At 38.6% G+C, this 14,539-nt stretch overlaps 1 protein-coding gene across 4 annotated transcripts; it reads left to right on the forward strand.

Moving 5' to 3' along the window:
• The first annotated feature begins 1,713 nt into the window (after positions 1 to 1,713).
• LOC104597383 (protein OBERON 4-like) lies at positions 1,714 to 7,814 on the forward strand. 4 transcript variants are annotated; one of them, XM_010258861.3, is made up of 3 exons: positions 1,714 to 1,917; positions 2,102 to 5,139; positions 6,966 to 7,814. In XM_010258861.3, exons 1-3 carry the CDS (start codon positions 1,796 to 1,798, stop codon positions 7,538 to 7,540), a joined length of 3,735 nt encoding a protein of 1,244 aa, XP_010257163.1. In that variant the 5' UTR covers positions 1,714 to 1,795; the 3' UTR covers positions 7,541 to 7,814. The 4 variants fall into 4 exon arrangements, with proteins under 4 accessions (XP_010257163.1, XP_010257164.1, XP_088748278.1 ...); XM_010258862.3 differs by having other exon boundaries at positions 2,126 to 5,139; XM_088892152.1 differs by having other exon boundaries at positions 1,714 to 1,908; positions 2,126 to 5,139.
• Positions 7,815 to 14,539: the final 6,725 nt, after the last annotated feature.

The raw sequence follows: 14,539 nt of genomic DNA on the forward strand, positions 1-14,539 counted from the left end.
TACATATTGTCCCTTTCATTATAAAAGTCCTTATTTTGAGAATGCCACTCCATACCCAATGGCATCCAATTGTTGTTTGAGAATAAATAAAATCTTATGTGAAAACATATATTTTATCACTTGGATTGGTACATGGGCACAGACATGGAAATTAGAATCTGATGCATGTTCAAGAGTCCAACTTTAATAAGATGAAGAAATAAACCTATAGAAAAGGTTTAGAAGATCATCTCTATTATTTGATAATATTTTTATATGAAAATGGCATTTGGCACAGACGTTGGTTGTTCATTTATGTTGAGTGGACAAGAAGAAACATAAATGTCAAACCCAACGTGCTTCCAACGCAAGCACTTCTTAGTGGGGGAGACTATGCAACACTAGCCTAGCCATAGATTGTTTTTGCTTCATATTTAATGTGGCTTTGCCCCCAATAGGAGCAAGGTGACCAATTGGTTGTTGGCCCAATTGGTAGGATCTCAGTTTCATTGTAGTGGATATTTGGGATCAAATCCTGTTGCCACCAGGGTTGGGGGTTTAGGGGATGGGGGATGGGCCCCCTTCCCCTTCCGCGGTCCTATAGCCCCTCAAAAAAAATAATAAAAGAAGGGGATAAGATGTAGAGATAGTGAAGGATGCACATGAATCACTGACCATACCATGGAAACTTGCAATTTTTGCAAGATTGGCCCATAAGTTGTTTGGTGGGGATTCCTTCCTTTCCTTATCTTTTTTTTTTATTCAAACCAAACACAGCCTTAAAGCAAGGGATGCTGAAGTAGGGGTGCAAGTCGGGCACCCGGTTTGAAGATTTTACATTGTTTTGGATCCAGGCTTTCGAGCAAACCCCTTTTGAATTTTAACAAAATCCCAATTTGAACCTACCCGAGTTGCACCTCTAGTGCTGAGACCAACTCAATGAGGTCATTGGTAAACATATTATATTCAAATTGGATCTACTAGTATATCCAATTTGGATCATATCTAATGAATTTGGGTTTGACTTTAATGGAGCGTTGTGGGGCGGAGATGTGATCTCCACCGCGTCTTTCAAAGGCTACAAACTGTGGGCCCTGCAAAATTCATCCAAAATGGGGCCTGAAGAAATCAGTGGCTGTGATTATTCAGACAAAGAAAGAAAGATAGACGGCAAGTGGCAAAAGCATGGGAGACAGAGAGGAGTTGAGATCTTCTGCCAACAAAATATGTTCCAACCTTCTAACAAAATATGCACCATAAAAGTGTAATCCTTGGGATCCTCCATATATCAGATGTGCGGTGTGAGATTTTGTTTGTAGAGGGTTGGAACGTAGTTTGTTGGCAGGTAATCCGGACGCGACGGAGAGTCGTCCAGCAGAAAAAGACAAAACCAATTTCAGATTTGCAGTTCAGTGCAGGGAGTCAAAAAAGCAAAGGTGCCTTCGACTTCGATAACATCGAGGCGTCAAAAGTCTGTCAAAATAGTCAAACCCTCTCTCTCTCTTTCCCTCCTCCAAAAGCAAACTTGTTCCGCTAATCCCGAAACCATGTCAACGGCTACTAAAGCACCGAGCGCACTACGCACCCTTTCGGCTACAGCCTTCAGTATGCGTATCACGCACGCTGCGTATACCAGAATCCTTCAGCGACCCCACACACCCACAGTTGGTTTGGTCCCCTTTATGACTTTTGTCTATCTAACGTCATCTTCAATTAACTCGGTTGACTGAAATAGTTCCTTTTTACTTCGAAAACCATTAATAAAACCTTTCCTTCGTCTCTGCATTTTTTTTCTTTTTTTTTTCCCATTTCTTGTATGGATAATTCTCGCCACTTATCATTCACTCGCCGGAAAACATCCGCCGTTAAACGTTCCACGGCCGTCTTTCGCGACGAATTCTCGGTGGCCTCCGGCAGGAGATTGTATATGTATGACTGGTAACTTTTTTCGCTTTGTTTCTACCTGGTTCGGTAGTTTATTATTGTTTCAGTTATTGTATCAATGGGAAGTTAGGGTTTTTGGAATTTAGGGTTTCGGGAACTAGGGTTTCGAAGTTGAGTTCTAGTTTCCCGTATTGTTAATTCTGTTTTGTTTTTGTTTTATTTTGTTCTGTAAATTAAGTATGAAGAGGTTGAGATCTTACAGTGATGATCTTGATTCGGTTGGGGAGAAGGGAGTTTGTAAAGATTGGGGAAGAAGGGATCAGGATGCAGACCGCTCGTCTTCGCATCGGCGGTTTTATTCGAAAGCTGAGAGTGGCGGGCGGAAGGGGTTATCATCTTCGTCTGGGCACGATCGATTGATAGACGATGATCGGGAGAGTTCCAGATCCTTGCGGAAGCGATTGGACCATGACTCTGATGGCTTCGATCGTAGAAAGAGCTTTGATCGCTACCGGGATTGCAGCGACAGGGGGGTTTCAATTTCTTCTCCTAGGAACTCGTATGGAGGAGAGCGTATGCATCGATCCGAGAGCTTCTCTGGATCTAGGCGGGAGTTCCCCAAGGGGTTTAGATCGGAGAGGGATCGGTCACGGCGAGAGGATAGTGTTTCCTTGTGGCGGAGATTCGGTGGAAGCAAAGATGTTGATGAAGATAGTAGGTTTGTTTCCGATTCAAGCAGAGGGAGTCGAGTAGCTTCTGAAGATAGAGGTAATGTGAGATCTCCGCAGGGGTCGAAAGATGTTGTCAAGTCTCCTCCTTTGTCAAAGGACTCTGGTGGAGAGCAGTCAAAGAGCGTTGAGGTTAAGAAGAGCGAAGAAGTGCAGGGAGAGAGTGGTAATAACAGTGAAATGGAAGAAGGGGAACTGGAACCTGAAACGGTTCATGAACCCAAACCCACTCATGAACGTGAACCTTCTCAACCTGAGCCTCCGGCTGAGGTGAACGTGGAAGATCATAAGGAGCTAGAGACTGAGCAGCAGACTAAATCAGAGACGAACTCGGAGGAAGAAGTGAAATCAGCCCAAGAGGAGAAGATAGGGCTCACCAAGAAAAGTGGAAATTATGATGGAAAACTGGAAAATGAAGTATCAGAGACTGTGACAGATACAATAAAAGAAAATGATGAATTTCCGGTTTTACCGGATGATCCTGTTGATGGATTGGCTAGAAGAAAGGAGGAAGGAGTAACAGAAAAAGAAGCAGAAACAGAAACAGAAGTAGATGATGGAGGTGGAGAAAAGGAAGAAAGTGGTAGGGAGGACCAAGAAATTTTCCCCTGTAACCTTAAGCCAGAAGATGAGGGTAAGAAGGAAGAAATTGAGGATGCGACAACCGAGAAGTCATTACTTTTGAGAGAAGAACAGAAACTAGACAGAAGTATAGATCTAGAAGTGGAGGCAAAGGACCTGAATTCACCCAATTCAGATAAGGGAGTTGAAGATGAGACTGAAGTGCCTAAAGTAACTCTGTCCCTTATAACAGACAAGCTAAATCAAAATGCCAAGGACAAAGGCAAAAGTCTGGCCTTTTCTCCCTCCAATGATGCTAGCTCCATGGAGTGGATGGAAAGAGATTTACTGACCAGCAGAGAAGATGCTATGGAAGGACCTAGCTCTAGGGGCTTTGAGTTGTTCTTCAGCCCATCTGCTACAAGATCAGATAAGACAAATAATTCCGGTAAGCATAAAGATGAGAAGCTGAAAATGGAGCCACTTGAGCTGTCTCTTGGCTTGCCGAATGTCTCACTTCCACATGTTTCTCATGATCCAAATCCAGCCCCTAGTTCCCCTAGTCGTGCAAGAAGTTTTCAGTCCTTTCATACCACTAACACCTTCCGTACAGGCTCAGATGGATTCACTGCCTCAATTTCATTTTCAGGTTCCCAGCCTTTTGTTCACAACCCTAGCTGTTCTCTCACCCAGAATTCATTTGACAATTATGAACAATCTGTTGGCAGTCATCCTATATTTCAGGGAGTTGATCAAGTTTCCCATGGCACCTGGCAAGGACAGCCTTCAAATGACCCTAAGCGCAAGGGGGTTCCCTTGTATCAGAGAATATTAATGAATGGAAATGGATCAATGCATGCATCCCAGTCATCACAAGGTATTTTACATTGTCAAGCAATGCAAGGACAACATCTTAAAGTTGCTGAAGGAAGATCTGGATTGCCAATTGGTCTTGATGGGCAGCCAAGCCTTCTGAGACAGTTATCAGGAACACAGCCAAGGCAACCTGAAAAAATCAGGTCCCCTACAAATAGTGTTGGATCTCATGAAACTAGGTCAGAATATGCTAACGATAAGAAGCGGATAATAAGAGAGAAAAGTGGTGGTAGTCTTTTTTGTAGTAGCAGCCAGAGAGAGATAGAACAGCTGGTGGCAGGTGGAACTGATTTTCCTGAGAAGATAATCACCATGGTAGTTTCAGAACCAATACAAATAATGGCCAAGAGAATCCATGAGATGACATCTGTGGCATGCTTAAGAGAGTATGCTTATGAGATGATAGTGAATGAAGAGAAGCATGGACAGCTATGTACATTTCAGGAGGTGCTGCAGAGCAGGTCTGACCTTACACTAGAGACACTTTTGAAGTCCCATCGAGTTCAGCTGGAAATTTTGGTGGCTCTTAAGACTGGTCTTCAGGATTTCCTTAGGCGAGCTAGAAATGTTCCATCTTTAGAATTAGCCGAAATATTTCTGAACTTGAGGTGTAGAAATCTTGGGTGCAAGAGTGTGATTCCTGTGGATGAATGTGATTGCAAGGTTTGCATACAAAAGAATGGCTTCTGCAGTGCTTGCATGTGCCTTGTATGTTCAAAGTTTGACATGGCATCTAATACTTGTAGTTGGGTTGGATGTGATGTCTGCCTTCATTGGTGCCATACTGATTGCGGATTGCGGGAATCTTATATTAGAAATGGACGGAGTGCAACTGGGACTCAAGGGGCAACAGAGATGCAGTTCCACTGTCTTGCCTGTGATCATCCTTCTGAAATGTTTGGCTTTGTAAAGGAAGTTTTCAAAACATGTGCGAAGGATTGGAAAGCTGAAACTCTTTCCAAGGAGCTTGAATATGTGAAGAGGATTTTTTCTGCCAGCAATGACACGAGAGGAAAACAACTCCATGATATTGCTGATCAGATGATGGCAAGATTAGATAATAAGTCCAATCTTCCTGAGGCCTATAATCATATAATGGCGTTCCTTACTGGTAATTTCTGTAGTTTTATTTCCTTGTGTGTTTTTCTTGGAATGATCAATGAAATTTATACTTTACCGGTTTCCAAACAAAAGTTCTATAGTTTTGTTTTTACCAAGAATTTCATTGGTTTGTTGTTGTTGTTGTTTGATTTTTTTTTTGGAGCAAGACCTTTCTTGCATGTTGGTTATTCACTGTGTTTTGTTTCCATGGGTGTTTCCTAGTCTCACATTTCTGTTTCTTAATCAATAACAGATCAAAATAAACTATAGTTGCAAATTTCTATTTTTGACTAACCAATATCTAAACTTATGCCTAGGCCAGTTTGCTGCTATGAGTCTTTCACTGTATGAATCTCACATGTTATTATCAGGAATATTAGTAGACTAAACTGCTGTTATTGGCTTATGCCTATCCTTTCTTCACTCTGTTAAGTTTTTGGGTTTCTGAAGTTCTGTAGATGAATCGTTAATTACTAATCTCATAATTCCTTGTGTATTTCTGGTGTTGTACTTTAGACTCCTCATTTCTTAGGTCATCGTGTGCTTGTTCTAATATGTGACTTTATCCATGCTTTTTTTTACCCTTGGGGGGAGGGGGTATGTAGGTCAGGCCTGAGATAAGCTTTTGCTGACGTTTGGATAAACTTTAAGCCCAATACCTACCCTAGACCAATAACAGCCTAATTATGGTATTAAACTCTAGCTCAAACTCCATGGTGGGCCAGTTTGCTTGCATCCTGTTCATTTTCTTTACAAACTGTTCCTATCATGATTTGATCTGAAGATTGTATGTGATGGGTAATTTATGGAGCCCTTATTTTGTTTTGAAGGCTGTTTCTAGTGGTGCTTCAATCACTACAATGTTTACTTGTTTACTTTCTAGCAATTTTACAGTATACGGGATTGGACTTATATTTTTCATAGGAAAAAACCGGAAAGGAAGTATGAAATTGCGACCTATTTCATCAAAGTGGTTCCATAGAATACTGTGAATCCTGCAGTTCAGGGTTCTGAGCAGTGCTAACTTCATCATCATCCATGCCTTATCCCAACTATATGGGGTCAGCTAACTTGAATAATGGATATTTAGTTTGGCACAATGAATATGGATCTGGAACCTTTGGTAAAAATATTGATTGCGGTATCTATTTGGAACCTGTCATATCTGATATGGAACTAAATAACTGACAAAATACATTATATTACAAATCTCCAAAGTTTAGGTCATGACAGACAGTTAGATGATCAGCAATAATGCAATATTCAATTCCCTATGTTTGCAAGGATCTTGGGAAAAGGAAATTAAAAACATGTTGAAAATGTCGGAATATTGTAAAAGTTATAGGCATGGTGGAAATGTTGTAAAATATGCAAAAATGTAAGATGGTATTTTATGAAATGATAAAAGAAGCATAGGTGTATCTTCTTAAATAGATTGAGTTCAGCAAATAATCTATTTCACAAACAAAAGCTAAGATTTATCTTCATGTCTAGAAAGAATTTCATGCTGACTCAAAGTGGTAATCATGTCCACTAGGTGGGCAAGATTACTGCTTCTCTACATAACTACAATGTTGTTGCCTACTTACGTTATAATACCATCTCTTCTACTCCACATAGCACTATAGTTTTCTTTGGAGAATATGTAGATTTCAATAAACATTTGTGTGCACCCATGGAAATGGAAATGTGTGTGGAATTATTAGGAAATATATGGACATTTTAAACATGGTCTATGTTCGATAATCTGCATTGTTGATCTACCCAGTTGTGGAACTTAAACAGTTAAACCATTATGATGCTATTAACTTATCCTTTTACTTTTTGCGATTGCAGGAGATTCCAAGCCTGGCAGTACTTCAACAGTTACTGTGAAGGAACCATCCTACAAGAATCTAGAAGGGAGCAATGGGGTTGTTGGGCTCAGCCAAGAAACAACATGGCTGACACCTGTTTCAACAGATAATGCTGTTCCTCACAATGAAAACACAGGTAGTGTTACTCCAAGTCCAAGCTTGGGTTGGGATCGAGGGGGTATGCGAACTGGAGGTTCAGAGTTGAAGAAGAGCAGTGAAAAAACACCAGTTGTAGATGAATTGGAGAGCATTGTTAGAATCAAACAGGCAGAAGCTAAAATGTTCCAATCACGTGCTGATGATGCAAGAAGAGAAGCCGAAGGTCTGAAACGCATTGCAATTGCTAAGAATGAGAAAATTGAAGAAGAGTATGCATGCCGAGTTGCAAAATTACGTTTGGTTGAAGCTAAGGAAAGACACAGACAAAAGCTTGAAGAACTTCAGGCTTTAGAAAAGGCACACCGTGAATATTTCAACATGAAGATGAGGATGGAATCAGATATTAAAGACCTATTGTTAAAAATGGAAGCCACAAAACAGAACCTCGGTACATGATTGCAGCAGATGCATGTATTCTCTTGGATACTCATTGATCTCAGGTAACTTTACATTTATAGGGTTTAAACTTTATAAGCGAAGTTGTATGTTCAGCCTTCTTTTATGTCATTTATGGTTTATAGGTGTACAATTAGTCTCAGGTTAGTTTTTTTTACTCTTTGGTTATCTAACTGGAGTTTGTACAGAGAATACTCCATCTCTCATGTGAAAATGGCTTCCGTTTTTGGAAGCAATTTCAAAGGGAAATATAGATTCTCATCAATTCCATTTTTTTGTTGTTTCGTGCATAATATACAAAATCTTCTTTATCACTATGCCACTTATTCTTTTTAATATTTTTGAGTAATACATTTGATCCTTCTGTTTTTACTTTTTTTTTTTGATAATTGAAAGATAATTTTATCAGCAAAAGATGGAGGCTCTTACAAGCATCCTAAAGAGAGGCGCAAGGCACAACCTCTCTTTAAAGAGTGAAAATTACATCAAAACACTAGAAAGAAACAACTTTGCAAACCAGGCCCAGTACAGATGTTCTCTATTTTCCCCTTGCTTGGCAAGATAACCAGTTAAATGCATTTGCCCATCTGCTCACCCAGTGTGAGCTAACATTCATGTTCCTTGTTAACCAATTAGCTTTCTTTAGGTCTCTGTTGCACCATATGACTGAACCCGGATCTGTCAAGCATCCCACAACGACTCTAGAGTCTCCTTCAATTATTAGATTCTCCACACCAAGTTGGCTTGCAATCTGCATACCTTGTATAGCCGCTCGTAGTTTAGCCCTATCAGAGTCTCCTATTCCTACTGGGCCAGAGAACAAGGCTAGAATGTTACTGTCTTTATCTCTCAACATCCCTCCTATACCAGATGGGTCTGGGTTACCTTGACTACTTCCATCAAAGTCCAGACGACTGTTGAAATCCATTTTGAAACTTGAATCTCACCCTACTTATTAAAATAAATAAATAAGTAAATAAATAGAAAAAAAATAAATGAAGGGCAAATTGCAAAGATCCCCTGTACTATGGGATCAGTGACATTTATCCCCCTGAACTTTCATTTGTGACAAAAGCCCCCTTAACTTTTACTTTGCGACAAATAACCCTCTGGCCGTTAAGTCAGATTTGTGCTGAAGGATATGATGGTTGATCTGGGGTTTTTGCTGGGTTTGGTTGGGGAAATGAAAACCAAATAAATACATGTTAAAGAATAATATTTATAAAAGCAATTACTACATTGGAAGCTATTCTGGATAGAATTGATAGGAAGCTAGCAGGTTTGAAATGCAGATATTTATCTCAAGAATTATACTGTGTAAATATGGGATGGGAAGGTATCAGTGTCTTATGGGGTGGATCAATGGAAGGGGATCATTTTTTTCCTAGTCTTTTGTGGGGTTTACCAAATTTATGGTTAGGGAGGGGTCTAAAATGAGATTTTGGGAAGATGGTGTGATGTTTAGAAATTATGTTACTTGCATCCAAGACTACAGGTGGAATTCCATGTATAGCACCATCGGTGAATGCTTGAAATGGTAACCAAGTGGCATGGTGTCTGAACTCTGAAATTCAGAAGACTTTGTTGAAGTGTCTTGTATTATTGAGTAAAAACAGAACAAATTTTGCCTTTGGAGAACGATGCAAGGTGGTGGAAAAGAATGTTGTAATATGGGCAATTCACTATCAAATTGTGCTACATTGCTATCATCTCATCCAGAATCAGGTGGGCTGTTCTAATGTGAGAGGGGTGGGATTGTGATAATTCTATTCCTTGAAGAGCAGAAAGTTTTTTTTTTTTTTCATAAAAAAAGAAGAATAGAAGCTTTTTATTGGTTGGTCGCTCTGTATAGCATCCTTGCAATTGACCATTTGAAGAAGAGGGGTTTCAAGATTGTTTACACTGCATGTGCAACATTATTGAAGATGTGAGGCGCCTATTTATTTCTTGCAATCTTTCTATTCACTGTTCCTGTTACAAGCATATAAGCCTATTAATCCGCATGGAGGATTTTCACATGGCCGCACACTCAAGGTAAGGCTAATATTTTCTGGAGGTGCATTCCTTTGCTACTTTCTGTAGTCTTTGGAGAGAAAGAAATAGAAGGTAGTTTGATGGGAGTTATAGAAGCATGGAGAAACTATGTGCTCATATTATCCATTTGACAGTGGACAAGGTGATTTCACGTCCAGAATTTTTAGGTTTGCATTGATCTTGTAGTAGGTGGATGATGTATTAAAAGAGATTTTTCTGAAAGCTTTGTATTTTCCCTTGTTTTTTTATTTGATCATTTTGTGGCTGTGGGGTGCTATCTTAACATGTTGACTTATTTTAATGATTCTTCTCTTTGATTTGTTATAAAATAGAAGCAATAACTATGCCCTTTTCTAAATTTTGAGAATTTAAGGTAAGATGAAAATGACATGTTGGGAAAACACTTTTGGAATTAGTCTTCATGATCCTGTAACTCCAATCCGTTTATCACATTAAAAAGACGATTATTTCGTCATGAGCTGGTATAGGGGCCATGTTTATCAGCTCGGGCTTCTATTTTATTTGTTTGCCTCGTTATGGTATGGGAACTAAGTTGGAATTCTTTTAGAATTTTAAGTTTATAAACTAAAAATCTCACATTTTTTTCCTCTTTCTTTTTTGTTCATTTATATGCAACCGTCTCTCTCTCTCTCCCTCTCCGGGGGGGGGGGGGGGTGTTGATTATACACACAGATAGGCCTACGAATATAAACATACACACAAGGGACGGATTGGATGGACCAACAAGATATATTGGATTGGACCAATCCGCTCCAAAATATTTATTAGATTGGATTGGATCTGATTCATCTGTAACAAATTTATATTGGCTTGGGTTGGTTTGAGCTAATATCCGGTTTATTGACAAAGAATATATGTCAATGGACTGGGTTTGGATTGAAACCAATCTAAATCAAAATGAATTTGAACAGATTGGACGGTACAGACATTGAATTGGACTGGTCCAAATTAGTCCAAAACATTCATTGGATTGGATTGGACCTTGTCCATTTATAATGGGCTCAAATTGGACTGGATCTGATTGGACCAAATCCAGTCAAATTGACACCCCTACGTACACAGCCATGTGTTTGAAAGGCGCAACTGAGCCTAGCTCTATGATCTATCCTTAAAAGCTGAAAAAAATGCTTCTTTACCTATTTTTCAATGAATGAATTCTAAGAGTTGCTCTTTTTTTTTTGAGTCAAATTTCAAGAATTACTGATTGTCAAGAGTTGTCTTGAAATTTGCGATCTCCAATGTGAGTCTTGAAATATACCCTTGCCAGTTATGGAAATTATAAGCACCCTTTTGGGGGGATTTTACCTACAAAAAATGAGGGTCATCGTTATGGTGGAATTTTTAATTAGGTTAATTATTTAAATATACTCTGTACAGAAATTACTTAAATTTATCCTGAACTTTTAAAATCTACTTGTACATACCTTGTTGATGGTCTCACATAACATATACAGGACCACTGTTAATTAGGCTATCAATGATACCAGGACCACTGTTAATTAGGCTATCAATGATACCAGGACCACTGTTAGTGTTAATGGACCATTTAGAACCGTTAATAGATACCTTACTCCAAATGTTTTTATAATATCAATATGTTAATACTTTATTTTAAATGTTTTCATAATACAAAACACATTTTCCTAAACTTGGCACTCCTGACCAACCAAACACACGCCTGTGTGTGAATTAGAGTGAACATGGATTTTGTTCTCTCTCTCTCTCGTCACTTGTTCTCTCCTTATGCCTCCTTTGTTGCTGCAACTCAACATCCTCCCCTCTCCTCTTCTCGCTCTCAAATACAACCCACAACCCATCAACAACTCAACAAACAACAAAGACATTGAAGCCCTCCTCCTTAACCTAACCACTCAAGTAACAAAGACATCATTTGCGATCTCCAATGTGAGTCTCAATGCAGACTGATTTGATAGGCTCACGCAGTGTTGGCTCGACATCGCCCTTTGTGTTCAATCCTTAGGTGCTCCATCTCCTCAGTATGCCTGAGTTCTCAGGTTGTCACAGCTCGGTTCAGCTGTTGCTACATTACTACTGCAACCAGTACAAGTTCTCTCAAAGGATAGACGTTCCAGTGTCGTACCAATTGAACCGGATTTATGTCATGGACAAGGCTCAAGAAGAAGAAGAAAATTTAATTTACATTTAAAGATGTATTTGTCTTTTACTTTTTATCCCTTAGACTTAACTTTTGAAAGGTTAATATGTAGAAGTAGGCTTTGAAAAGTCCAGGGTACATTTAAGTAGTTTTCTATTTTCTAAATATATTGGGTATTAATTCTTTTTTAATTTTAGAGAAAATTCCCGATTAATACCCTGTACTTTGGGCCTAGTGCCACTTTGGTCCCCAAACTTTAAAATGCGACAATTCAATATCCGAACTTTTAAAATGTGACAATCTAGTACTTGCCGTTAATCAGATGTTAACCTACCGTTAAGTGACATTTGAAAAAGACACAAATGCCCTTCAAGTGTCGTTTAATTTTTCTTATCAACCATCTAAACGCTGACAAAAAATTAATAATCTCAAATCCTTGCCTTCTCCATTCAAGAAAGTTGGGGTCAAGTTTTTGTGGGCATTCTGGTGACTCCAAATTTCTTGAATAGAAGAGGAAAGGATTTTGAACTGTTAATTTTTTGTCAATGCTTAAATGGCTGATAAAGAACATTAGATGACACTCGAAGGGTATTTGTGCCTTTTTCAAATGCCACTTAACGGCTGATTAACAGGTAGTTAACAACAAGTACTGGATTATCACATTTTAAAAGTTTGGGTGCTGAATTATCGCATTTTAAAGTTTGGGGGACCAAAGTGACACTAGGCCCAAAGTACAGGGTACTAATCGATAATTTTCCCTTATTTTGAATACAAATTAAATGGGGTTATTGGGCTAAAACAGACAGAAAAATGGACACAGCCCATCACGTTGGAAAACATTATTAAAATACAAGTGACCAAAACAAAGGCTTTATCTTTATTTTACCATGAGATAGTGTCAACAGCCTTGTTGTTTTGAGTGTCCATTTGTATTGTTTTTTTTTGGTAATAAACTTTAATTTAAATAACTAGAAAAAACAGGATGAAGATCTTTTGAGGCAAGCTCCTGGATCCACTTCGGGCATGCCTGTACATACAACCCAGGATCCACTTTGAGGCAAACTCCTGGATGAAGATCTATGAGTACATTTTAAAAAATGAAATCATTCCTACTTTTCCAAATTGACCAAAGGATAATTAAAGACAGCCAGAAACTCTTGCTCTTTTTCTTTTTGAGGTAAGCATTGATCAACCCACCATTTAAACCACAGTCCAAAAAAAAAAGAAAAAGAAAAATTTTCTATTCGTAAGTTTAACCTACTTGGAAACTAAGTGGTTTTTGTGTGATCACAAAAAAGCAAGGCATTGAGCTAATAGGACATTTTTTTTTTTATTTTCTTTTACTGCCAAAGCCCCCAGAAGCATTTCCACAATGGAAATTTTTTATTTTTGGATCAGTTTTAGTCTTCCATAGAGCTTTTCAATGGCCTTTCTCCAAAGCTCTACTTCTACTCCTTTCTTCTACTAGAGCATTGGTAGAATCTTAATTCAAATGCTTTGCTAAAAAATTACCAGATTTTACTGAAGAAAGACCATTCTCACTTTGAATCCAAATTTATTTATCTTGCTAGTCACCACCAGCTAGAGGAGTGTTTATTTTATTTTATTTTTTCTGCTGTTAGCTCACAGAAGTTATTTTTTTATAACCTCCTCGTTCCAAGCTCTTCCCGAACGGAAAATAAGGTCTTTTACCTCCGTAAGATTTTCATTTAAGGCCTCATTCACTTTTCGGTAAGTTATTTACCCGGGTAAATGCAGTTATCTGGGTAAGTTTTTCCTGGGAAACACTTACCCAAGTAAGTGCATTTACCCATGTTCTTGTATTTCTCATGTAAATAAGGCAATGATCATTTTAGCCATAAAAATCCATTATTAAAAAGGGCATTTTTGTCTCATTCAAGTGTTGATAATTTTCCCCCTAAGTGGAAAAGTTATTTACCCGTCTAGGAGGGTAAGTGATACCCAGGAAAATAAACTTTTCCTGGTCCCCACATAAACCTGAAAAAGAACATGGGATTCTTGGTCAATGGGAACCAAAATCCCATTGACCAACTTTCCCCCCTCTCAAAATCCGAAAAAAGAACGTCCCATAAAGGTCTAGGACCTTGGATTTTGAAACCTAGGGTTCTTCCCAAATTTTAATCTTATCTCCCTTGTTAACTGCCCAACAAGCCCCACCTTTTAAAATTTCCTTTGCCGCTAGAATACTCTGCCAACCCCAAGAACCTCTTTTTGGAGGTTATTGTTTAGGAGGTTTTTTCCTTTCAAGTATTTTGCCCTTATAATTTTTGCCCAAAGGCTCTCATTATCAATACAAAGCCTCCAAGCTTGCTTTGCAAGGAGGAAAATGTTAAAGCTGTAGGGATCCCTAAATCCCCTTCATCTAATTTGTTTCTGCACACATTTGACCAGCTTACCCAATGTACTTTTTTATTTGAGTTACCATTGTTCCACCAGAAATATCTTTGAATTCTAGAAAATAATTCACAGGTGGTTTTTGGAAGAAGAAAACATGACATGGTGTGGGAAGGTATGGCTGTTATAATTGATTTAATTAAAATCTCTTTACCAACTTGGGAGAGGAGAAGTTCTTGTTAGTTTTTCATTCTTTTCACCATTCTTTCTACTATGCCCAAACAAAGATTTTTTTTGTTTTTTGACTTCCCAATGGCTGTGTGAAGATCCAGATAAATGGAAGGGGTTTCTACTCTTTTCATTCCTAGGGATTTTGCTATTGGGTGTAAATTTGAACTGAAGAAAATCTCAAATTTTTCCAGATTTACCTATTGACCAAAAGCCTGTTCATAGTTGTGGATAGTGTCCAGGAG

The sequence above is a fragment of the Nelumbo nucifera genome, chromosome 7 (genome assembly GCF_055504915.1).
Source record: "Nelumbo nucifera cultivar China Antique chromosome 7, China Antique-T2T, whole genome shotgun sequence".
In the NCBI taxonomy this organism is placed as follows: domain Eukaryota; kingdom Viridiplantae; phylum Streptophyta; class Magnoliopsida; order Proteales; family Nelumbonaceae; genus Nelumbo; species Nelumbo nucifera.